The sequence below is a fragment of the Neophocaena asiaeorientalis genome, unplaced genomic scaffold, assembly GCF_003031525.2.
Source record: "Neophocaena asiaeorientalis asiaeorientalis breed wild unplaced genomic scaffold, Neophocaena_asiaeorientalis_V1.1 scaffold260, whole genome shotgun sequence".
In the NCBI taxonomy this organism is placed as follows: Eukaryota; Metazoa; Chordata; class Mammalia; order Artiodactyla; family Phocoenidae; genus Neophocaena; species Neophocaena asiaeorientalis.
In genome coordinates this window covers 1,064,591-1,091,636 of record NW_020173404.1, presented here as the reverse complement: position 1 = coordinate 1,091,636, position 27,046 = coordinate 1,064,591, and the positions used below count along the sequence as shown (strand labels likewise).

At 38.4% G+C, this 27,046-nt stretch overlaps 1 protein-coding gene across 2 annotated transcripts in view; it reads left to right on the top strand.

Moving 5' to 3' along the window:
- The window catches only part of MLLT3 (MLLT3 super elongation complex subunit), a 256,728-nt gene that overhangs the window by 211,265 nt on the left and 18,417 nt on the right, over positions 1-27,046 (top strand). The window contains exons 6-8 of one of the 2 annotated variants that reach the window (XM_024747166.1): positions 17,313-17,375; positions 22,509-22,584; positions 24,369-24,498. In XM_024747166.1, the coding sequence (XP_024602934.1) occupies positions 17,313-17,375; positions 22,509-22,584; positions 24,369-24,498 (269 nt within the window). The remainder of the gene's footprint in view (positions 1-17,312; positions 17,376-22,508; positions 22,585-24,368; positions 24,499-27,046) is intronic. The other variant, XM_024747167.1, reaches the window with a different exon arrangement.

The window sequence follows — 27,046 nt, the reverse complement described above, 5'->3', positions numbered from 1 at the left end:
TGCCAAAGGACAGAGTGTCTTAAAGGAGCCAAAAGCCACATAGCTAGTGATTGAGATCATTAAGCTTCTTTTTTCTGCAAAACAAAAACAATGTATGTTGTATATATAAACAGAAATGGAGCAGGAGAAATAATATGGTAAATTAAATCGAGAAATTGGTTTAACCTACTATAAGTATGAAGTTATGCTAAGTACTTATAAGTTAGGGATCAGCAAACTACATTTCTTGGACCAAATCTGGTGTGCTCCTTGTTTTTGTAAATAAAGTTTTATTGGAACACAGCCATGTTCATTTATTTATATATAGTCTGTGGCTGTTCTCACACTACAAGGTCAGAGTTGAGTAGTCCTGACAATGAACGTACAGAAGTGAAGTCTAAAACATTTACTATTGGGCTCTTTACAGAAAAAGGTTGTCAACCCCTTCTATAAAGGGTAGAAAGTAAGTAAGATGTACTTTATATCCTCACCGTCATCCTTATGTAGCAGATTGTGGGAGGAAGTGGTTAATGTAAGTATTCAGATAACTCATACACAAAGCAAAATACAGAATAGTAGATTATCAGTGATGAAAAGGATGTAAAAGGCATTTTCCCCAGGAAGCAGAATCTGGTTGGCCTGTAATTCATTATCTAGGTTGTGTATATATATATATATATATATATATATATATATCTCCAGAAAGTAGTGTGGCTGTCACCATAGGAGCAGATTGGCTAATACTAATAGCCCTAAAAGGCAGTTGGCATTTCTTACTGGGGATTCTCTGGGGTCTGGAATATTCAGTGCAGTCGTGTGCTCCCTGGGTTGTATCATTCCAGCACATCTTTAGAAGTTTGGGGCATCCACGGAATGGGGTCTGTTACCTCCAGTGATGTCTGTGTCAGCTGAAAGCTTCTATTAATAGGCTGTGTCCACTCCTGCAAGGTTCGTTACTACAGCGATGGGGCCTCCAAACAAATCTTGATGACAGGAACCAGGCCAATTCTTTCTTGGTGTTTCTTTAGCAAAGCTATAGCCAAGAAGAAGAAAACCCCAGATTTCAGAGGCTAACTTGTCAGACTTTGGGTGTATTGGCGTCTAAAGGGAGTAGGCTTGGGACTCCTGACCACAGTGGTATTTGAATGATCCTTCTTCCCAGTCTGTGACATACTGTGCCTTGGAAACTCTTCTCTAAACATTGTTTTGTGTCACTTCAGGCATGGAACAGGCTTTCTCTAAATGTAAACGGACTCATAATACCACTCTTGTATTCACCAATTCTAACTGTAAGCTCTTTCTCACTTCATATAACATTATGTAAAGTCTCACAAGGTGCTTTCTGGTCCCTGTTTACCAAATGGCACGCACCTGTACTTGTCCCGCAGTGGCAGTGCCAGCTGGAAATGGGAATTTGGTTTCAATCTAAGGGACTGCAGTGGATCCAACCCAGAACTAAAATGGAGTGATAGGCCAGAATCCTAAAGGGAGAGACTGAATGCAAATATTTCAGAAGGAAGAGGTTTTAGTTTTTTCCAAAATGCATCTTTACGTAAATACCAGAGAGAGACCATGGAAAAGGATCTTGTCAGATCAAAAGTGTAATTTCAGGGAGATCTCAGAATTAGAACATTATTAAAATGGAATGCTGTGCCAATTAATGGTCCATGATTATATGAAACTCCTGTAGTTGACTTGTAAAGAAAATATTAGTCTGGAGTAGTGATTCTCGACGTGGGGTGACTTTCCCCACCCCGTGATATTTGGAGATTTTTAAATATATATATTCATTATAAATTTTTAAAAAAAATTTTATTGAAGTGTAGTTGATTTATAGTGTTTCAGGTGTACAGGTAAGTGATTCAGTTATACATATACATAGCTATTCTTTTTCAGATTCTTTTCCATTACAGGTTATTACGGAGTATTGAATATAGTTCCCTGTGCTGTACAACAGGTCCTTGTTGTTTGGAGACATTTTTAAGTATCATGACCTGGACAGGGCTTGTGGGGGTAGAAGCCCGAGATGTTCTGAACCTTCTATAAGGCACAGGGGAGCCCTCGCAACAAAGATTTTCCAGTTCAAAATAATAACGCCTATGCTGAGAAACTCTGGAGAGTGGGCAAAAATTCTTAGCTGAGATTTCAGCTTATTAGGGCAAATTATTACACCTTTCCGAAATCCTTTTGGACATGAAAAGGGAGTATTTCTTACTGCTTTAGGGTGGTTTCAGTTGAGCCAAAGAAACACATTTTGGTATTTCTCTTTACCTATTTTAAACATAATTATGTAAAAAATTTTGAAAGGTACAAACTAGTTTTATAAAGAAAAAACAAAACGCAACCTGATCCCATCACTCATTTGTGTATTTCCTTCAAGATTGGAAATATTATGGAACAGAATGGTTTATCTATCAGAATATCCTCTTTAGAGAAACCAACCAAAAGATAGTGGCATTTTTCCTGGGCTTTCATCCTGCTTATAATATCTTTTCCTGGCCCCTTCTCTTTCAAGTAACACCACCATCACACAAAGTTTAGCGTCAGTTTATGACAAAGTGATTATTTAGACTATAAATACCTTTGTAGAATTCCCAACATCAGGAATTGTTACTGGTATTTGAGTGAGAAAAAAGTTTTGTGAGATATTTTAGTATTTTTGGGGTGTATATGTTAATCATAACTTAGAAATTTTATTTAGTACCTTTATTTATGTTTGGTTTTGTTAATAAGTCAAAAAGTATTTTGTAACTTTCCAGTCTGAATCTAGAGGTAACTTTTTACTTGCCGGATGAGTTTTTAGTTGATAGTGAGATGTAAAAAAACAAGGGAGAGGAAAAGACCAGATATTCTAGATCACCACACAATAGTATCCCTGAACTTCAAAAGCCCCACCCAGGAGGGTGCAGCTGGGGAGTGGTATATTTTCTGTACTCTTGGTAAGCTAAATTTGGTTTGGCAGAGAATTTTTAGCAGTAGATAAGGCTCTGTGAGTAAAACTTTGCAGTTTTAGCCAAAGAAAACAGACTGTAGATTTGATGACTCTGTTTGATTTATTAGTGCCATATGCAGGGCCTTTTGATCTTCAGGATTCAGTAAACCAAGGAATTGATATTTATCAGAACTCCATCACATGGGAAGAAATCTTAATTTGCCTGTAGTGTTGATACTAATATAATTATCCAACACCTGTATCCTATTGATGATAATTGTGTTAGGTTACATTTTAATGATAGATACAGACGAACATTAAAAATAAGTCTTTGAAAAAACAAACAAACAAACAAAAAGTCTTTGAAGAGCATTAACATTGGAAATAATCTTATTTCTCAAATACCTCAAATTTGCTTACTTGAGTATATAACAAAACCTCTTATGAGGAGTGCAAGAACTTCATGTAGTGATTGTGGTTTTAAAGAAAAAAGGGAAATAACTTGACATTGATGATACCACATGAGCAGATGTTCTGTAATAAAGGCTACTCGCAATCTTAATTTGTCAGACAACATAAAGGAGATTCAATTAACTTTGAGGTTTTACCCCACTTCTGAATTCCTTTCTAATACTTTTATAAAGTAGCAAAAACCACAGGACAAATATTTCTGCCGTTAAACCATCAGAATCCATCTGTTTTTGTCTTTTTACTACTAAGACAAGTTAACATATGACAGAAGTGTATATGTCTATGAAATTGAGATGAAATATCAAGAACATATCATGGTATTTGTATTTTCTTTAAATGGATCTTTTTATTGAGACTTGGAGCCCCACATTTTTGTATAGGAGGAAAAGCTTCTGGGTCTCAATCAGTGGGATGCCCTAAATGAGTTTCACTTTATTTTTTCTGTGAATTCTTAATTATTACTTGACCAGTGAGTTACTTGACCAGTAGTTATTACTTTCCTGTAGATGATTTATGTTTAGATTAACGATCATGTTTTAATTCTCATCTTTCTTAGGCTGTTTGTATAGACGTCCTTTCTAGGATGTCTTATACACCAGGCACTGAATGAGGCATTTTATCAGCTCCCTGCTCCAAGAGAAGTTTGAGGGAAAATAGATTTTGGATCAGTTGAAGGAGGTTGCCTTATTTCTTGAAGTGTCAAATATATTTCAGGGAAGACTATCATAGGGGGAGAAGGTGGACAAGCAAAATGGACTCAGACATGACTTTTCTCATATCAGACTTTCATGGTTCTTCTTGATGATAGTAGTAGCTAAATAATAGTCATCATTTATTCCATGCTCTGTCCTAAACACTTTGCTTGCATTATGTACATTCTCATACTAACTATATGAACTAGTACTGTTATTAATTCCATTTTCCTACTTCAGAGATGAAGAAGCTGAGACCTAGAGAGAGAATATGACTTGGCTTAGGTCACACAACAAAAAAAGTGATAGAATCAGAATTCAAACCAGGTCTGACGTTTCCAGAACCAGAGCCCCAAGTCATTTTATTATTCCACTCATTCACCTACATCCTCGTATTAATCTTTTTTTTTTCCAGTTTTAATGGACTATAATTGCTTTACAATGGTGTGTTAGTTTCTGCTTTATAACAAAGTGAATCAGTTATACATATACATATGTTCCCATATCTCTTCCCTCTTGTGTCTCCCTCCCTCCCAGCCTCCCTATCCCACCCCTCCAGGCAGTCACAAAGCACCGAGCTGATCCCTGTGCTATGCGGCTACTTCCCACTAGATATTTACCCTACATTTGGTAGGGTATATATGTCCATGCCTCTCTCTCGCTTTGTCACAGCTTACACTTCCCCCTCACCATATCCTCAAGTCCATTCTCTAGTAGGTCTGTGTCTTTATTCCTGTCTTACCCCTAGGTTCTTCATGACATTTTTCCCCTTAAATTCCATATATATGTGTTAGCATACGGTATTTGTCTTTCTCTTTCTGACTTACTTCACTCTGTATGACGGACTCTAGGTCTATCCACCTCATTACAAATAGCTCAATTTCGTTTCTTTTTATGGCTGAGTAATATTCCATTGTATATATGTGCCACATCTTCTTTATCCATTCATCCGATGATGGGCACTTAGGTTGTTTCCATCTCCGGGCTATTGTAAATAGAGCTGCAATGAACATTTTGGTACATGACTCTTTTTGAATTATGGTTTTCTCAGGGTATATGCCCAGTAGTGGGATTGCTGGGTCATATGGTAGTTCTATTTGTAGTTTTTTAAGGAACCTCCATACTGTTCTCCATAGTGGCTGTACCAATTCACATTCCCACAAGCAGTGCAAGAGTGTTTCCCTTTTCTCCACACCTTCTCCAACATTTATTGTTTCTAGCTTTCTTGATGATGGCCATTCTGAGTGGTGTGAGATGATATCTCATTGTAGTTTTGATTTGCATTTCTGTAATGATTAATGATGTGGAGCATTCGTTCATGTGTTTGTCGGCAGTCTGTATATCTTCTTTGGAGAAATGTCTATTTAGGTCTTCTGCCCATTTTTGGATTGGGTTGTTTGTTTTTTTGTTATTGAGCTGCATGAGCTACTTATAAATTTTGGAGATTAATCCTTTGTCAATTGCTTCATTTGCAAATATTTTCTCCCATTCTGAGGGTTGTCTTTTGGTCTAGTTTATGGTCTTCTTTGCTGTGCAAAAGCTTTTAACTTTCTTTAGGTCCCATTTGTTTATTTTTGTTTTTATTTCCATTTCTCTAGGAAGTGGATCAAAAGGAATCTTGCTGTGATTTATGTCATAGAGTGTTCTGCCTATGTTTTCCTCTAAGAGTTTGATCGTTTCTGGCCTTACATTTAGGTCTTTAATCCATTTTGAACTTATTTTTGTGTATGGTGTTAGGGAGTGATCTAATCTCATACGTTTAAATGTAGCTGTCCAGTTTTCCCAGCACCCTTATTGCAGAGGCTGTCCTTTCTCCACTGTACGTTGCTGCCTCCTTTATCAAAGATAAGGTGACCATATGTGCGTTCTTTAGTCCTTCTAGGTCCTTGTTAAATGTTTCTTGAATTTTATCTATTCTATTTCCAAGATTTTGGATCATTGTTACCATCATTATTCTGAATTGTTTTTCAGGTCTGTCCTCCACACGGCTCAGGATAAAAGGGAGAAAAAATGGAAAGAAAGAAAGAAGATAAAATAAAATAAATATAAGATGAAATAGAGTTATTAAAATAAAAAATAATTATTAAGAAAAAAAATTTTAATGTAAAAAAAAAAAATGGACGGGTAGAACCCTAGGACAAATGGTGAAAGCAAAGCTATACCGACAAAATCTCACACAGAAGCATACACATACAGAAAAAGAGGAAAAGGAGAAAAAATAATAAATCTTGCTCTCAATGTCCACCTTCTCAATTTGGGATGATTCATTGTCTATTCATGTATTCCTCAGATGCGCAGGGTACATCAAGTTGATTTTGGAGATTTAATCTGCTGCTTCTGAGGCTGCTGGGAGGGATTTCCTTTTCTCTTCTTTGTTCGCACAGCTCCCAGGGGCTCAGCTTCGGATTTGGCCCCGCCTCTGCTTGTAGGTCGCCGGAGGGCATCTGTTCTTTGCTCAGACAGGACGGGGTTAAAGGAGCCGCTGATTCGGGGGCTCTGGCTCACTCAGGCGCGGGGGAGGGAGCGGTACGGAGTGCGGGGCGGGGGCGTGCGGCGGCAGAGGCTGGCGTGACGTTGCACCAGCCTGAGGCGCGCCGTGCATTCTCCCGGGTAAGTTGTCCCTGGATCCCGGGACCCTGGCAGTGGCGGGCTGCACAGGCTCCCCTGAAGCGGGATGTGGATAGTGACCTGTGCTCGCACACAGGCTTCTTGGTGGCGGCAGCAGCAGCCTTAGCGTCTCATGCCCATCTCTGGGGTCCTTGCTTTTAGCCGCGGCTCGCGCCTGTCTCTGGAGCTCTTTTAGAGCAACGTTCATAGTCCCGTTTCCTCGCGCACCAGGAAACAAAGAGGGGAGAAAAAGTCTCGCCTCTTCGGCAGGTCCAGACTTTTTCCCGGACTCCCTCCCGGCTAGCCGTGGTGCACTAACCCCTTCTGGCTGTGTTCACGGCGCCAGTCCTCTCCCTGAGCTCTGACTGAAGCCCCAGCCTCAGCTCCCAGCCCCGCCCGCCTCGGCGGGTGAGCAGACAAGTCTCTCTGGCTGGTGAGTGCCGGACGGCACAGATCCTCTGTGCGGGAATCTCCCCGTTTTGCCCTCCGCACCCCTGTTGCTGTGCTCTCCTCTGCGGCTTAGAAGCTCCCCCCTCTGCCACCTGCAGTCTCCGCCCGCAAAGGGGTTTCCTAGTATGTGGAAACGTTTCCTCCTTCACAGCTCCCTCCCACTGGGGCAGGTCCTGTCCCTACCCTTTTGTCCCTGTTTATTCTTTTTTCTTTTGCCTTACCCAGGTACGTGGGGAATTTCTTGCCTTTTGGGAGGTCCGAGGTCTTCTGTCAGCGTTCAGTAGATGTTCTGTAGGAGTTGTTCCACATGTAGATGTAGTTCTGATGTATCTGTGGGTAGGAAGGTGATCTCTGCATCTTACTCTTCCGCCATCTTCCCCTCGATACTCATTTTTCCTGTCCTGGTGCTCGGGTTCGCCATACAGCCGCTTTACTAACCCCTTGTATTAATCTTGAGTTTTCAAAGTATTTGACGTTAGAGCTAAGTGCAAAATTGTTTACCATTTTTTGTAACCTGTCCTTCTATCATAGAGCATTTGGCTATTTGCATCTCATTTGCTAACACATCTTAATATGTATGAATCTCAATATATGTGCATATATACAACACGTATGATATAAACATATATATATATATGTACACAACACTACAGTGTTATAGGTGTAGTTCATAGCTGTCTCCAAATAGTGCTTTGTGTGTGTGTGTGTGTGTGTGTGTGTGTGTGTTATTTACTGGAAAATGTTACTAGTGGCCCAGTAATGAATAGGAGCTTAAAGTTCATGTTTAGTATCTCTACCTTTTTTTTTTTTTTTGCGGTACGCGGGCCTCCTACTGCTGTGGCCCCTCCCGTTGCGGAGCACAGGCTCAGGACGCGCAGGCTCAGCGGCCATAGCTCACAGGCCTAACCGCTCCGTGGCACGTGGGATCCTCCCAGACCGGGGCACGAACCCACGTCCCCTGCATCGGCAGGCGGACTCTCAACCACTGTGCCACCAGGGAAGCCCGGTATCTCTACCTCTTAACTCTACCACTCTTTATTTGCACAAGCAAATGTGATCCTCTGTAGTGACTTTGCCCTGTTTACAGACTAGGGGTGTGTGCTATTATTGATAGGATAGTCAGGTCTTACAGTTAAAATACTCCTAAGACAAATAGATCCTGGAATCTTCACATGGCCATTTCTTTATAAAAGAAATATGTACTTCATAAAACTCTGCAGGTTACATAGAGCAGGGAGTTTACTCAACAGACCTAAGTTGATAAGTCAGACTTAACTTTAGAGAAATGTCCTGGAAAACTAAAGCAATGTGATTCAAGATCCGGGTATACTAGGAGAGACAGTTAAGTGTTTGACATCTGATCTCTCTAGCAGAATGTATGCTTACCACACATACGGTCATATCAGATGGAAGAAGCTAGTTTCTAAAACAGTTCGGAGTGGATGTTTGCTTCTGATTAGCCTGTGTGTATGTGTTGGACGAGTGAGCAATCGGGAAGTCATGACCATGTGTTTGCTGTCATTTAAACTGCCAATCTAATCTAAATATACATGTGGGTGCCTAAGGAGACTTCTTTCTTTTCAAGAGGATCATTCTTAACAGCTCTCAACTCCTTGCTGACACACGTGAACTTTGGGGCATTTCTGTTTTCCTGAGGGCTACTCTGTTTCCTTTTAAAAGAGGTGAGGATGATTTCTTTGCTTGCTGTATTTCTGATTTTTACAGGCCAGCTGTATGTAAAGTTTATTTATTGTGAGCAGTAACTTCATAGGAAAGATAGCTTCTTGGATGTTCTACAAGGTAATGAAAGGGAGGGTGGGGGGATGAGGGTGGTGAGATGAGTAAAAGAACTACAGGGTTTTGATTTATAGAAGAATTCAGTTTTAGATCACTAATTTGCAGGTAGCATGCTATAATCTAATTAAGAAAAATTAGAGAAAATGTTTATAAAATAGGAGGTATGATTTTATAATACCTCACTTTATAATGGAGCCCTGCTGTGATTTAAGGTAGGAAGAAAAAAAAGATACCCTTCTCCTCTGACTTTGAAGCATTTACACATATTTTATCTACTCAGGAATTACTAAAACACATATTAAAGAAATTGAAGTTTTTTCTATTCATGATTATTATATTGTAGACTTTTATTTTTTTAGAGAAGCTAAGGATTAGACATAAATATCTTACTAATCTGAAATGAATCTTTTCATTTAGAAAAGAATACTATTCTTCCATTTTTTTCATAATTACATAGCTTATCATATTCTACAAAGCCATACACCCAAAATGTTTTTCTTTCCCCATTCACATATTTTTAGATGTAAAAGCAAACAGTGTACTGTTTTTAACTTACAAAAAAATAACAGGACACCCCTTGTCATCTAACTGCTAGAGTATTTGATACAAATTAGCTATCATTTAATTGCACGTTAAAATGTTGTTTCCTTAATATGTTTTGATAATCCTAGAGAAACTGACTTATTTTCTTAAAATTTATGAGTATATAAATTCTTACACAAGTACATGTATTTAATTTTTAATTTCTTTAACAGTCATATTGTATGACAGTTTGAATGGAATTAGGCTTACAGATTAATATATGTGACAAATATAAACTAAGAGAAGTAGTAACAAAATTTAAAGAACATAGCATTTGTTCAGAGTTAGGCAAATCTTCCTAGAGAAATATGAGAGTTACATACTTTTATATTTGGAATGTCAGAAAGCATGCACATTTATTGGCAGAAATAAATTTTCCTGGAACCATATTCAAGGAGAATTTACCATATGGGTGTCTATAAATTAAATGCAGTTACTTGATGCCCAAATAGTTAATGTTATATATAAATGGGCAAAGTAATTTCATGTAAATACTAAACTCAATACGTTAACATTGTTTTTCTGATGTGGTAGAACACATTGTTTTTATCCAGACATGGAGATATCTAAAGGCTTAAGAAACTTTTTTTAAAACAACATTTCCTTTTTTAAATGTTTTCATTCCAGCATAATTTCAGAGAAAACAGAAGCTGATCATAATAATCCCTTTCATTTCAGGAAGAGTCGTATTTAGTAAATTCTATTGTAGAGCAGTAAGTGGAGCTTTAGTGCTCCTTCAAAGCTAGTTTCTCCCCTCTCCCTTCTCTGCTCCCCACCCCACCTCATTGCTTAGCACACACTCAAGGAATTGTGCAATTTGCTCAGTTCATCCAGAAGTTTATGAGAGTAATAATATCAATATTTCTAGTTTTCTTTCAGAGTTTTAGTTTATAAGAAAACACCATTTTCTAGAGTAATTTGACTTCCAAGCTTCCAGCAGTCAGCTGGTAAAGAGGACGTGATCTATTACACATTTCACATTGTTCATAAGATAAAAACCAATCTCTTAGGAGATGTTTTAAGTCAAATGCAATTAAGTGGAAAGAAGAGTCTGTGTTTTCTACTTGCTTTTCAGCACTTGGTTCTTTTAAGTAGAGCAGACAAAAAGGTAGTAAGTAGCCTTTACAAGATAGGAAGAAATTTGAATGCCATATTGTGAACTAAATGTGCCGAAGTTTTAAAATATAATATATATCTTTGAAACATTCATGCATGCTTGTGTACACTAAGGTTTGTGGAATTTGTAGCTGTATAAATACCGTATGTATGTAAGGTTTGTAGCTTTTCCTGAATAATGATTCTATGAGTAGGAAATGCTCTTGTTTCATGAAGATTAAAAACAAGTTTAGGTCTTTAAATCATCCTTGAGGTATTGAAATTGAATGAGCTTCTGAGGATCAATTCACAAACGGTTCTAAACCATGCTCTAAGAATGTTGTAAATCACTTGTGCTGTTGATCTAATTGAACAGCGTGGATCTGAACCCTCATTAACTTGTCTGTAAGGAAGAGAAAATTGAGGAGAGCAAGGAAGAGGCCGTGGAAGACCTTTAGCCGATACTGTCCTGAGCTGCCATTGTCGAAGGACATCTTTTGAGCTAATTTCAGTCCCATAAAAAAAAAAAATCTATTTAGTGATTAGTAATCAGTGGATGAGAGCAGAAAGCCCAAGTGAATAAAGGCCATAAATACTGAAGTCCTTGGGATAACAGCCTGTAAAACTGTCAGAAAGCATTGCTTAAGTGACAAAAGATAGCCCAAAGTAACAACAAGTGTTAGCTCACTAGGCAATACTCCATATTCATGGACAGAAGCCATAATTTAGTTTTCCTCAAAAATGGAGGTTCTCCCTTGACTCCAATACCTGCCTCACTTTATTTACTTGTTTTGGATGGTGTCTGTTTGCTTTTAATTTATGGTCGATGGCATTTGCTAGTAGGAATCACGATGCCTGTTTAAAGATAGCTGTGTTTCCAAAAGTAGAACTATGATTGCTGAAACTTCTGTTTAGATCCATCAAGATCTACTTACTTGCTAAGAATGTTTAGCCTAACTAGAGTGAGTGGGTGAGTACATGTTTGTGTATTTTTAAAAGGCAGATGGTTAGGAATTAGATGCTGACAAGTGCCTTTCTCTTGTTTTTAAATTGAAGTCTAAAGTTTACAATTCTTCAGTATTTCTCCCTGAGGGAAGAATAAATTAAGTAAATAAAAACAGAAGAATGTAAGGCTATATTATAAACTCTTTTGTTATTACCACACAATACTGAGATGACAAATGGTTAAAGTCTTACTTGCCGGTACTTTAGGTTTGTTTTCAGAGTTAGAGAAAATTCAAGATGATGGAATCAAAGGTCTTTATTCGAAACTCCTATTGTTCTAACTACGATGATGATTTCATGGCATTTGCATTATAATGTTAGCAATCAAAATGATATGTTTTACCGTTTTTACAGTATAACCCTCAAATCCCAAATGCGTGTTTTAGAGATGTGTATGTCTTCAGTGTATTTCAAGTGTTGTGCTTTTTCAAGTTAGAGAATTTTTATCAATGTACCAGCGTTTGCTTTTCAGCATTCCGGCTGTGAGAACTAGAGGTGTCATTCACTTGAAGGGAGCAGATGTTAAAGGTTCTTGCCCCTGCCTCCCTAATGGCAAACACCCTTGAAGAAGAGAAATGTTCTATTACCCAAATAGGCATCTTTCTGATGGTGAGAAAAGGCGGTAAAAGGCAGTAAATCTGCCTTCTCATTATGAAGTGCAACAATAGATTGATTTATGAAGAAAAGCAACTGTTAGGCTTATATAAGATGTATGCATGGAAATGTAGGTTCCTTTAGAGCCTTATAAGCAGTAACATTCCTCCTACTCTTGACAAGAATCTAATATTACTAATAGGGAATGTGTTGATTCTAAATATCACGTTTTTTAAGGGGGTACATTGAGAACAAAAAATTCACCTCCTAATGTTTTCACATGAGAACAGTCTCTTAAATGTGCTGTGTTTTTACTATTTTAGTTTATTTTCATTAAGATAGAAGGGAATTTTTAAAAATAGTTTTATTTTTATAAACGTTTTGTTAGTATTTAACATTTTAATAGAAGTGAATGCAAGTATAACATATTTAGATGTTAGACTGTTTATAAACTTTTCAGTTTCACTTAATAAATCGTGTAACTTAAATTTCAGCACACACTGTAAAATGAGAGTTTCAAGTAGAGCCGCAATGAATTTCAAATTTCAGGGGAGAAGGAGGTTTTGTAAAGTATTTTTTGTTGGGCTATTATTTTAAGAAAATGTATGTGCACTTCATCTTTTAAATAAGTTTGTGTTACCTCTTATTTGTTAAGGAGCTCTGTTAAAGCATTTTTGTTTAACTTAAAAATTAAAATTTTAATCTCTAAAGTCAATTTTGAGCATAAAGTACAAAAATCTGGACAGTCCCTGAGTAAATTTTAATGATGCTGCCTTATATGTTTAGCACACGTCACTCCGGAATTTGAAATCTATGTCATATAATTAAGATTTGAGCAGGTAAATTACAGAATTAAAACTGATAATTATCTATAGACTTTTAACTCATTTGTTTTAGCAAACATGTATCCCCTATATATGTATATTTCCAAATTATACATATAGTAATAGCCACATTAACATGTTATATACAAGAAAGCATATACAAAAATTTGAAAATTTAAAAGGAAAAGACAGAAAATAAACATGAGTAAAGGTTCTATTTTCTTTTACCCCTATGGACCTTACACACATCTTTGTGAACATATATGTGCATATCCACACCCAAGGAACTTTGAAGCCCTCTCATCCAGAAGAAAGGGCTCCAGTATGTTACCTGAAAAATGCACTGTTATTCTAATTAGGAAGATACAAGGCTTGTAAAGAAACAGTCCTTGCAACTATTAACAATCTTTGTTGTCTAGACTGATCATGAGAAGTGTTGCATTTTTAACCTGATGATGATTGGTTAGTTTTCAATCAAAACTTTTTTCCCAGTGGGTTTTGGCTATTTTGGAAGTCCAAGTACCATGGAAATAAGGATTTAGCAAATAAAATGAACTCTTGATGCTGCTGCTGTGGTGGTAAATCTAAGCTTCACATTTAATGGGGAAAATTCTCTAAGATAGTCGAAAGATTAAAATTAATAAAACTTCTTGACATTTGTGTAAGTCTATAAAGATTCTATTGGTGTCAGTCAAATACTCTGACCATTTTTAAGTAATCCATTTTTAAAAAGGTCTAAAATTAATAAGGAAATGCAGTTAAATATCTTGTCAAGATCTCTTTACATGTATCTGTGTTTTACTTCATTTCAATTACTTGCCATGTTTTTGATACTCTGAATTTATTCTGTTTAATTTACTTTAATATTTAAAATTTTATAATCCCAAGGTGAGAGTTATAACCACATATAACGTACTTTTAGGACTTTGTTCAATTCAACACTGCCCTTATATAGAGCGAGAATCCACTAATACTTTTTCATTATTTCAAGTGTCTTGTGAGCTACACAGGTGGGTTATTTCACAAGTAACTGAATAGTAGTTCTGACAACAGTTAAGGGATCTTATTGTTAACTGATGAGCAGTGGTGTTTTGATGTTCATTGGTCAGCTTCAGTAGCAGTTAATTATGGGGCAGTTCTATCAGGAAACTCTTTTTCTTCCTATTTCTCTTTTGTGAAGCATTACAGCTCTAAACCCTCTCACTTGTAACTTTCTTCTTCCTCTGCCCTCAAAACACACGAAAGAGAAAAAGAGACCAGTTAAAAGATAAGTCTCTAACATTACAACCAAGTGGTATATTTAATGGCCAGTTGTGAAACTCAACTTCTGTGTGCACAGTCTTTGCTCAAGGAATAGTAACATGCTTATAGGTGGTACAACTGTAAATGGTCTGTTTCCAGATGATTTCTCATTCCTAAAGCTCTTAACAAGTGAGCAATTTTCAGAACACATCTGGCACATGCACCATCTTGCAGCAACTGGATTTTTTTTGAAAGATCACATGTTCTGGCCACAATAGTCAGTAGCAGCCTTCAAAGTACAACTGGTGATGAGAGATAAAAGACTTGAGGCTCCTCTGTTTAAAAGAGAGGAAGCTAAAAGAAAATTATAGCCATCCCTAAGTGTGGAAAAGGGTCTTATGGAAAGATTTATAGACACTTGTTCCCCAAGGCCATTTCGTTTCCTAATGGGATTTTGTGTTCTCAGACAGGGAGTACAAAATGATGACAGCATTTAATAATAATAGTGAAGATGACGGTAATAACGAAGAAAGCAAACGCAATTGTAAAAACAGAGGCACCTCAATATAAAGCCAATTATCTTGGCACCCAGGATAATTTTGTCTGTAAATTGAAAATATAACAGAAATAAAGATCTTTGCTCTTTTGCTAACCAGTGGGGAGGGTAAGTCTTAGGATCTTGCTCTTTTACAGGCGAATGATGGGTATAACAATAGCTTTTGATAATACAAGGGCCCAAGAGACTAAATACAATTATAATGTAACATCAGGTTCACTCAAGTTGTCATAATACTTACAAATGGAGAGGATTTGCCAGAGAGAGATGTGGTTTCTTCCGTGTGGTCACAGACCTGAGTAATTAGCAATAATGGTTCCAGCTTCCTATTCCAGTGTCCTTTCTCCATTAAACCTTGTTTTCAAAGAAAGAGTTGTTGACAGGTTACTTAAAGCATGAATTCTGTTTTGTATTTCTGGCTTTTTTGTTTTTACCCCTGGAGTTTATGGGAATTGTATAGAAGGGTTGGGAAAAGAGAGTAGATCACCCTTGAAGGCAAATAAAATAAATGATTGTAGTGTGTTGCCTGATGTGCTTGCTGGTCCTCTTGATCACTGCCAATGTCCAGAGGATCAGGAAAATTCAGAGGAGAAACTAACTTGCTTTTTTATTAAAAAACAAAACTTACTGTACTAGAGAGGCGAGTAGCCAAAGTACATTGTAGTATTGATTGGACGAATGTTAGAAGCAGTTGATACAGACACATTCAGACCCAGAGATGAAGTGTTTTGTCTTACCACTGGTTTGCTTTGGGTGCTGATCACAAGATGTCCCTTAGACAGAAAAATATTCAGTTTCACAGTGACATAGAAAACTTTGTTCCCTGACACTAGTGTTATAAAAGGGTGTTAGTGTGTTCAGGACCCTGCTTTAAATTGATAGCACTTTTTCAAGGTCAGTAGGTGTAGTAGAGTGAGCACTGGATTAGAAGTCACAAAACTTGGTTGTAATCCACCTATTGGGCTGGCCAAAACGTTCGTTTGGGTTTTTCTGTACCATCTCATTGGTCACTTAATATTACCCACTGGCCACTTAATTTTATTTTGCTTCAGTTTCATCATCAGTAAAATGGAGATTAAAAAATGTGTTCTATTTTAGTCAGCTCTGGCTGCCATAACAAGGTACCATAGACTGGGTAGTTTAAGTAACAGGAATTTATTTATATATTTATTTATGGACGCTGGGAAATCCAAAATCAAGGTGCTGGCTGATTTGGTTTCCCTGTGAGGGTTATTTTTTTTGGCTTGCAGCTGGCCACCTTCTCACTGTGTCTTCACGTGGGAGGGGTGACGGAGGAAGCAAGTTCTCTGGTGTCTTGTCTAAATAAGGGCACTAATCCCATCATGAGAGCCCCACCCTTATGACTTCATCTAAACCTGATTACTCGCAAAGACTGCATCTCTAAATACCATCACATGGGGGTTAGGACTTCAATATACGATTTCTTGGGGCGGGGACACATGTAGTCCATAGAACTTACTTGCCTTTCTCATGGCAGATCATACGAAATAAAGACTATGATAGAGCTACACAAAGATACATTAAGAGGTTAGAGTTATTGACTGATTTTTCCAATCTTATTCTCATATACCTTTCTATATAAGGTTTTGTTCTTTTAGCATGTTTATTTTGAGTTATTAATGTAAAACCAAATGAAAATAAAAGTTCTCTTGTTTCTAGCCTTTTGACAATTCACTCTTGCGTTGACCTTGTTAAATTTAAGTGTTATTTTATAACTTTTAATACTTATTTCCTTGCTTAACTTCTTACCTTTAATTGACATAGCTATCACAATATATTACCTATTAACAGAAATTGGTAAGAGTGTGTTCATAGGTTGAAGAACATTTACACAATTATATAGAACGGATGTTATAGGTCATTTTTCTTTAAAATCAAATGTATATTTGAAAGTTGAGTTGGATTATCTTCAGTTTCTTTATAGTAAAGAAACTAAATGATGTAGTCTCTCTTTTTTTTTTTCTTATAAATTCATTTATTTATTTATCCATTCCTGGCTGCGATGGGTCTTCGCTGCTGCACATGGGCCCTCCCCAGCCACGGCGAGTGGGGACCACTCCTCGCTGCGGCACACAGACCTCCCACTGCAGTGTTCTCTCCCGCTGCAGAGCAGAGGCTCCAGGCGTGCGGGCAGTTGTGGCACACCAGCTCAGCAGTTGTGGCTCGTGGGCTTAGTTGCTCAAGCAGCATGTGGGATCCTCCCAAATCAGGGATTGAACCCGTGTCCCCTGCATTGGCAGGGGGACTCCCATCCACTGTGCCACTAGGGAAGTCCAAGGTAGTCTCTTTCTTTCAGTTTTGTTGAGATATAATTGACATATAACATTGTATTAGTTTAAGGTATATAACATAATGATTGGATACATTAATGTATTGTGAAATGATTGCTACATAAATTTAGTTAATATCCATCATGAATTAGTCTTTTAAAAATGTATGACATTTGTATTTTCTTCTTTGATTAGTACTCATCCTTGACACAGTCTTTCTGGATATTTGTGCAAAGAAAAGATGATCTTTATCGCAGGGTATGTGTTTTCATTTTCTAAACAAAATAGAAATTTGTGGAAAAAAAGGTAGCAATGTGTCTAAAATAATTTAACTAGTTACACGGTATTCTCTTCCTTTCTCCTGAAGAAAGGTATATATAATTCTCCCCCCTTTTCTTTATTTTTATTTTTTTAAAGATCAAGTTGAAGTTTTGTTCATAAATATAGTTGCCCATTAGAAAAGATGGAAATTCTGCCTTCTGATTACCTAAGGAGGAAGTCTGCTCCCAGTTTAAGGAACAATGGCAGATTTTATAAGTCCTGTCATGTGACCTGCCTTGACAGGTGTTTTTGTTTGCAGCACTTAACTTCTAGGAGTTATAAACATGCAGTTTTTCTTATTTGTCTTGGACAAAAATAATCCTCTGTAGAAAATCCATTACAAAATGATTTTGCATAGCCATTTAATGTTGAAGATTGCATTGCAAATCTTGGTAGGCCCATTGTTTTGGTAGTAAAGATATATCTTATTTTAGGCAGTAGAGGAATTTGTGATCTATTGTAAATAATAGGAGCAACTAAGTATTGATTAGCTGCCATTGTAACAGCAGTGGGCTAGGAGTTTTTACTTTATTATATCAACTTAACATTATCGCTTCCACGTGAGGTTCAGTGCCCTCACTCTATGAGGAAACTAATGCTTAAGCATTCTTTCCAAAAACATATATTAGTGAGCAATAGATTTGAGATTCTTAAGCCTATAGTTTTGTCACTGTGGAGCACACCATTTAAAGAAACTTCATGTCTAGTGTGTGATTACTCAGTAAATCAGCTAAACACGTGCTTAGGGCATCAGCAAAAAGAAGCAAAAAATTTTTTTTAGTGAGGAGAATTTTGATATTCAAAAACAAGTCTTAAATTAAGGGAAAATTCAGAACCTCATTGGAATTCCCTGCACGTAGTTTTTGGCATACCTAGGGAGGGAAAAGGAAGATACCATAATCTCTTCAGTCCTTAGGGCCTATACAAATCTTAATCTAGGGCTTCCCTGGTGGCGAAGCGGTTGCGAGTCCGCCTGCCAACGCAGAGGATGCGGGTTCGTGCCCTGGTCTGGGAGGATCCCGCGTGCCGCAGAGCGGCTGGGCCCGTGAGCCATGGCCGCTGGGCCTTCGCGTCCAGAGCCTGTGCTCTGCAACGGGAGAGGCCACAACAGTGAGAGGCCCGCGTACAAAAAAAAAAAAAAATCTTAATCTAGCCCTGTTTGTGGTGAATATTTTCGTAAAGCACACAACCTTACCTAGTTTATATAGTCATCCTTGACTTGTATTTTTGGGGGGTAAATCTGATTTTTTTTTTTGAAGAATACAAACTTAAAGTGAGCTGCAGCTCTGTTTTGTTGGACTTGATAAAATCTAGGGCTGTGTCAGCCTCATCTAGTAGCAGAGTGGCTTTTTGAGCAGTTAACATCTAGTTGAATTTTGTCCTGGTCAGCTTAGGTTAGTTTAAGGTCCATCCACCAAAACACAATTGTACATGCTTCATAAATGTTTTTATTTACTGGTAACCATGTTCTGTCAGGGTGCTTTCTTGCCAAATACTTGGAAGAGTAGGCAGGGATACTATCTCTGGATAGAGCAGTAAGTTTCTATTTTTTCTCATGATGCAAACTCTTACGCTTTCTTAAAATTAAGATTCTTTCAAAAACATGTTTTTTGCCTGTATAAAAAGAGAAGTGATCAACTTAATATCAGTGGTGTTCATTAATATCATTTGTTGAACTTTTAAAATATAAACATGGCTGGCATCCACACCCCACCCCACCAAACATTGAATCAGAATCTCCTCATGTGTAGAATCCACCCAGCTGATTCTGATGAAAATTCACAGCTATGAATTTCTGAGTCTTTGGTCAGTGGTTCTCAAAAGTCTGGTTGACCCTCAAAACAGCAGCATCAGCATCACCTAGGAACTTGTAAGAGATCCAGTTTCTCATCACTATCCCAGACTTAGAGAATCAGAAACCCTGGGTGGGTCTGCATTTTAACAAGTCTTCCAGTTGATTCTCTAATGCTCAACAAAGTATGAGAATCACTCCTTTCAATCATCTCAAAGGTCTCCTCAGCTCTCAAATTCTACAAGTCATTGTCCTGATTGCAAAAAGCTTCCTGGACATTGGAATTTTCTGCCCATCATTCAGCATTTTATCCTCCTCCATCCACTTCTGTTGCTTTCAACTTTCCATTTTAATATTCTCATTGAATGAATATGTCTTCTACTGTAAGCCTGCTCGAATGTTTGGTGGAAGAGTCAGGGTGTTAATGATAAACATTGCATGGAAAGCCTTTTTCTCCTGTTGTGTTGCGTTTTTTTACTGTTTTCCAGTTAGCAAACTATGGCATTATTATGATGGTTAGCAACTGTGGCATTATTAACCTTGTTTATGATTAAGAAACTAAAAGAAGGCTGCCTCCAGATTTGGTTCGGGCATTGGCATGATGCTTGAGACAGATGGGTCACATTTAGCATGGGGTAGTTGCAGCGATGGCCACCATCCTCTTGATCCTAATCAATGTCACTCTCAGCAAATAGCTCTGGCAGAACAGCTCCTTTAAAGTCCAGTGCGACAACGCGTACTGGCCAGGCAGGATGGGGATTAGAGCTCTCTCTGCTCACTGTAAGGAAACCTCTTTTTTGGCTCCCAAATGGTTTCCAGAGCTATCAAAATAATACCATTTGCAGACACTTTTCATGGCTGAAAAGAGCAACTTCGAGAGGAAAGGGAGTGGTCTGTGGACTACGGGAGAAATGTTTTGCAGCTGGGCATTGCACGTTGCTGCTGATTGCGTGCCCTTTCAGTTGTGTGACTCACCATAGTGACTGGACAGTGGAAAAGCCACTTGACAGAAATGAAGAGTACCTCCCACAGGCCTCTGTCCTTGTCCACCAGCTCTCCTTTGTGGGCCGCAAACAGCAATGTGTAGGACATTGTACTGCAAATCTCAAGGAAATCTTGCAGTGGTGATGGGTTGGTGGGCTGCCTGCTGCTCATTAGAGATCCCGTCTGGCTCTTTTCCTGCAGGGTGAGTGGTAGATTACTGACACCTGTTTTCCTATCCAGCCTGGGGATGTGAAGTGTGCATTAGGAATGCCTGAAAGTGCTTCCTTGTGTCTGAGTCTGTGGAGCTTGGTGTTGCTTGGAGAGGGGGGAGTAGTGGGTTCAGTGCTGAGAGGGGAGATGAAAAAATCAGGGGTGAGAACTGTAATACGAGCTGAACTGAGATTCTCACCTTCATGGAGTAGCTTCTGATTGTGCTGTTTGTTTGTCCTCCACGTGGCCGTGATAAACGTAGTCACCCACTGAGCAAAGTAGAAAGATGTTTCCTGTCCATGAGAAGACCTCAAATGTTTCTCAGATAACATGAGTATGGGGACTTTCCTGGTGGTGCAGTGGTTAAGAATCCGCCTGCCAATGCAGGGGACATGGGTTCGAGCCCTGGTCCAGGAAGATCCCACATGCCGTGGAGCAACTAAGCCCGTGCGCCACAACTACTGAGCCTGCACTCTAGGGCCCACGAGACACAACTACTGAGCCCATGTGCCACAGCTACTGAAGCCCATGGCCCTAGAGCCCGTGCTCCACAGCAAGAGAAGCCACCGCAATGAGAAGCCCGCGCACTGCAACAAAGAGTAGCCCCCACTGGCTGCAACTAGAGAAAGCCTGGGTGCAGCAACGAAGACCCAACGCAGCCAGAAATAAATTAATTAAGAAAACCAAAACATGAGTATGTAGTTGAAACTCTGAGCACATTAAAAATGGAATAGAAATGGTCCACTCTTTCAACCAATTTTATCAACATTGTTATTTTAGACTAAATTGGGCCTTAAATATGTAAAATTCAAATGTGTGGATGGCATGATCAATTTCTCTGCACAGTTCTGTCCATGTGTTTTCTCTTCCCATCTTTACCTACTATAAAGTCTCATAAAAACTGGCAGACAGGGCTTCCTTGGTGGCGCAGTGGTTGAGAGTCTGCCTGCCGATGCATGGGACACGGGTTCGTGCCCCGGTCCGGGAAGATCCCAAATGCCGCGGGGCGGCTGGGCCCGTGAGCCATGGCCTCTGAGCCTGCGCGTCCGGAGCCTGTGCTCCACAATGGGAGAGGCCACAACAGTGAGAGGCCCACGTACCGCATAAAAAACCAAAAAACAAAAACTGGCAGATGGTGGACCAGAGGGCCTAATGTGCCGCCAGTCACAGATAGAGCGCCTGCTGTATGCAATGCATGTTGCTGAGTATGAGGGAATAACAAGCAGCACAAGACAAATGCCCCAATCCTTGCTTTTTCAAGTGCTTGCAGGCTACTAGAAAGAAAAGACATACACGTCGGAGGTAGAACGATACTACTGCATATCTTCTAAGCAGATGATCCATATTTTCAGTGGGTTTGGGGAAGGACGAGAACTCTGAGTTGATGGGTCAAGGAGGATGTGGAAATTTATTCTGGGTACTGAAGGATGAAGGGAATGCATTGAGAGTAAGAGAGTGGGGTGTGTATGTGATGCTCTTTCCCTGCATCAGTGTGCTGTGGCATTAAAAGGGTGTTTTTTTAATTTTTGTTTTTTGTTTTTTTAAGTAGTGGGAACATTTTCCCCTGACTCATTTGTGGGACTTGGCCAGGTCTCCTATTTGTGAACTGGATGAATGGGGTTAGGGTTGGGTCATGGCCTTGGACCAGAGTGAAATTAACTGGCTCATAATGTGATTGAACTAATGACCTTGGCCTCATTACCACTATGTTTTAACCAGTTGAGTCAATCAAACATTGCAGAAAGGGTAATCAAGGTATCATTCAGAAAGAGATCCGGATAGCAGTAAACATAGGAGTGGAATCAAAGCCAGGTTCTTGCCTCGTATCACACCCAGGTGTTTCCCTCTTTATCCCTAAGTTTTTATACTTGTTTCTGCATCTAATAAAAATATGATGGGCAAAATGAAAAGGACACTGACTCTCTGTGTTAGGGTTTTCGACATAAGGCAATTTATAGTCATTTTTCTTACACAGTGTCAGACTGTTTCTGTGGGGTAAAATATGTTTGAGCAAAAATAGTGGTTTTAATTTTAGACATGAGTGTCCTGTACATTTATTGATGATAACTTTTTCTTCTTTCAAGTCTGAACAACCCAGTCCTGCCAGTTCCAGCTCTAGCTCCAGCTCCAGCTTCACACCGTCCCAGACCAGGCAACAAGGTATCCACATCTCCTGGGCCAACTAGGAGACATTTTTCTCATATAACATCTTAATGAGTTGATTTATGGCCTATTTTCTACTGTTTTATTATTTGAATGATAACTTGGCTTTTATGCAGTTGTGTTTATTTCCCCTAGGAATGCACTTGAGTATTGTTCTGTTGTATGAGGCCAACCTTTAGAAATTCCCCTTTTTCCAGTCCCTGCCATCAGAGTCCCATTTTACAAAGGGATTATAGACACAGCCCATTCCAGGGAGTTCCCAAAGGAAATACAATAGCAAAAGCTGGACTTGAGAGACTTTGACAGAGAGAAATAGGTTTTTAGTCTCCCTCCTGGACATCTTTCATTTTATTATTTTTCTACAGATTAGTAGACCTTTTTCTTTGGTGAGTGTTAATTTGCTGTCTTTAAAATATATTTTCTTCTACTCAACTCAAAATAAAGAAATGTAATAAAAAAATTTTAACTGGAACATTAACTAAATATATGTTCCACTTTTTCATGTGTGGAAGCTCTTCAAATGTGGGCTCCTTTTTTCTGTTTGTTTGTTCTTTTTAACATGAAAAGTGAGATAGTGTCAAGAAATAATTTGTTTCTGAGCATCATGTCACACATTGCCTTTTTCATTGACCACGCTGAATTCCTGATGGCCTTGTATGTTTTGAAAAGGATTAAATTGTTGTGTGTGTTCGGGCTAAGGCTAAGCTTCCAGGAAAAAATAAGACACTGTTCATTTTGGGTGTTCAGAGTTTTTGTTCCACTGACTTCCAAAGATAAAGGCCCATTACAAAAGCAGAGAAATTTGGGTTTTGCAGAATGTGAGATTACAGAGAGTCAATACTTATTTTAGAAGTGAGTTAATGATAGCTCAGATAGTCCTGTCACAGATTAGACTTTAGGAATTGGCTAATCCAGAATGAAAATGCCTCTCTCACTTTCTTGATTGCCTTTACAATCTCTTCTGTTAAGATCAGAAATATCTATTTTGTTTTCATCACATTTAGAGTAGTACGACGAAAATAAGCCACACTATGCATTTTTTTGTTTGTTTGTTTGTTTTTTCAATTCTAGAATAATCTGAATTGATTTTTCTCTCCCATCTAATACGGGATACTCTTTTGAATATTCTGGGCACCTGATTTATTACATGGTCTTATTTATGTAAATACATGCCAGTATTTTGCCAGGAATTTCTTAAAAAGTAAAATAAAATTGGCTACACAGAATTGTTGCAACAAGACCTTGTGTCCAAGATCAATACAAAATCAGAGATAGGACATTACACCATGGAATTGAAATACTTTATAATCTGAACTTGACTGAAATGCTTGCTTGACCTGAAATTGACCTTGAAATAAAAGGAACAGCTAAACCTTAACAGATCAAAAACTACCACACAAAGGCTGCAGTGCTAAGAACAAGTTACAACCATGGTGATTTATTAGTCTCAACTTTTCAATACACGGATTAACCTAACAAAACATTCAATTTACTAACAGAGCTTTCTTTTTAGGTGTGATTTTTCTTAAGGAAGAAAAATGCATAGAAAAAAATCCCTAGGAAATAGAGATTTTCTAAAGAACATTTTCGGGCATCTGTTATAAAAGCAATAGTGTTTTGGCAGAGGTTGCATTCCAGAAACTACCAAATTTGTCATGTAAATTGTATAAATATATATGATAGTGGTAATTTTTAACCAGTGCTCTGTGCTGGTGAGCATTCCTCTGTGTCTGAGGTGGCTAAGTGTGTTTGACTGCCTGTGTTTCGTTGTCATTACTCAGGTCCTTTAAGGTCTATAATGAAAGATCTGCATTCCGATGACAATGAGGAAGAATCAGATGAGGCAGAGGATAATGACAATGACTCCGAAATGGAGAGACCTGTAAATAGAGGAGGCAGCCGAAGTCGCAGGTGAGGTTCCCTGTAATGGAACACCAAAATGAGGTTCCCTGTGTGCAACACCAAAAACAATGGCAGTAAATGGTCACATTCATTTTTTAAGTTGCAGTACCTTGGCATGCTGATGCAACTTCTCCAGAGAACTATTTATTCTTTTTTCTCAGAAAGGAGAGGCTTCTCCTCCATAAATTTTATAGGGAAGAAGTCCTATTAGAAGTCTTTGTTCTTCAAAGTAAATGCCAGGGTGGCAGGACTGGCTGCTGAAATTAACTCTGCTTTCATTTGAAGAATTTGTGTAGATCCATTGCTGTAGGTAGCTCAGAATCTGAGGAAATGTGTTTGCTGTTTGTAGTTAGAAATGCATAATTGGCTTCAATGCATTACGTGTGTGACCTAAGTAAAACTATGATCACCTGTGTGTTTTCCAGAAAATAAATTCCTTTTAAGTGTGCTGACAGTTAGGTTCCTTAAGTAGCTTTAATGCGGTGAGGCATAATTCTACATTATAAGATGGTAATTCATGTCACTTATAATTAATAGTCAACTTGAAATTGCCTTGAGGATTTTATTTCTTTATCATGAGGAAAACAAATAGGCATGCTTACTTTAATGCGTTTTGAGTAGAAAAAGTATGGATCTATTTGAACTTAAAAATTACATTTATAATTATTGCGTTAAATCTTTTCCCATTATCTGTTACCCTAAAATTCCTATAAAGAATGCGATCTTAAGAATATGATCTTAAGACCATATGTTGCTAATTGGTGATTCCTTTGTGTCCTTTGAGAAGAGGCTCCGTAGAGTATATGCCCTCTCAAATCTCTCAGCGATTCTTCCTTATGGCCGTACTCAATATCTCTTTCTCCGCCTTGTCTCCCAAACTCACCCATCTGTATTCCTTTTAAATAGGAGAAAATAAGGAAACTTATGGCCTTGGCCTTATAATATTTCCCTTTAGAAGTCTTTAATCTGACAAGAAGGAAACTGATAGGGCAAAAAAAACCTAAAAATGGACTGAAACTTGTAGGTGAGGAGCATCTTTATAACAACCGACATCCTGACCACTGGCTGCTCTTACATGTAGCTGGTGAAAAATGCATGACGCTTAGACATTTACTTAGACACTTTCCCAAGTTATTATTACATAGAAGATCTCCATATTCTGTGATGAGCTGGGGCCTGCCCCCTTCCTGCCCCATCCCCTGAATCAATACGGGTCAGATGATACACGTTTGTGAGTTGGCCGATGTGACGCACAGTTGTTGGAAAGGCTTTTCTCCCCTCCTGACATGTGCTGTTAGCACAGTCCCCACCAGCATAACATTTGATCTTCATTGCACTTGTGAAGTCTCAACTGTTTAATCAGTTTAAATACTCAGCCTCCACTTCAGTCAAGAAGCATTTTAAAGCAGTGCTTCAACTGAACACTTCATTAATGCAATTTAGTTAAGAAAAACAAGTTCCATCAGTTTTTGCTAAAAGGATGTCTCAGTGTATCCTTTTCATTTCCTGTCTTGTATCTTGTCTCTCTGAATATATTATAGAGCTGGAATGTGATTGCCTATTTAGAGCAAAAGAAAAACTATCCTGATTTCTAAAGCATCTTCTGTTTCTGAGAAGAATATTATATTAGGTTACTATATAACCAAGGAGAGGGAGCAAACACTGAAGGGTATTTCTAAAAGAGGGCATACATTCAACAGAGTAGAATGAAGAAATATCTCCTATTCTGGCTAAAAGAAAATTCCGTTTTGTTCTGAAAAGGAAAAAATTGGGGAGGAGGTGATATTTTTATTGTCTTTCATTGCTGAAAGATATTGTATTTTTCTAAAGCAGTTATCCCAAATGTGCTGTCTCTTCATGTTGCTGTGGTGTATTTACAATGAATTGTTGTATCAGAACTAGGGTCAGCTTTGCATCATTACACTATGGAAATGATTGGTGATGGGTCTATCGTATTGGGCTTCACACATCCCATCCTCAGATGTCACCCTGAGCTGTCAGTCCTGCAGGGCTCTAGTCTGCATTCTTCTTAGCAGTTATTTCCATTCCTGCAGCCTGTATTTTAGCCATATTTGTAAAAATTTCACCTGTAGCAAATAGGCTGGGGGAAAGGAGGAAAAGGTAGTAACCTGTGAACTGTCTAATTTTGCTAACCTGCAAGCTTGGGTGACATGCTTATGATAGTAGGTGGATGGAGCTGGAACAGGGAGATGAATGAATAAATGAAGCCAGTAAGATATACTGGCTGGGCACCAGCTTCAGGTCCCATTGCTTGGGTTTGAATCCTATAACCTCCACTCTTACCTCTGTGACGCTAGGTGAGTGGCCTAGTCTTTCTAGGTCTCAGTTTCCTCATCTGTGAAATGGAGATTAGTAAATGAGAAGTAGTGGATAAAACACTTGACCCTATTCCAGATACAAAGTAAAACGCCAATACGTGGTAGCGGTTATATGAGTTAAGACAAGTTCACAGTGACTAGTGTTTGGATTCCTTACTCTCTGCGCTTAATTCTTTGGATATTTCAGGAACTGTCTGTAATGACGCATATGACTTCTC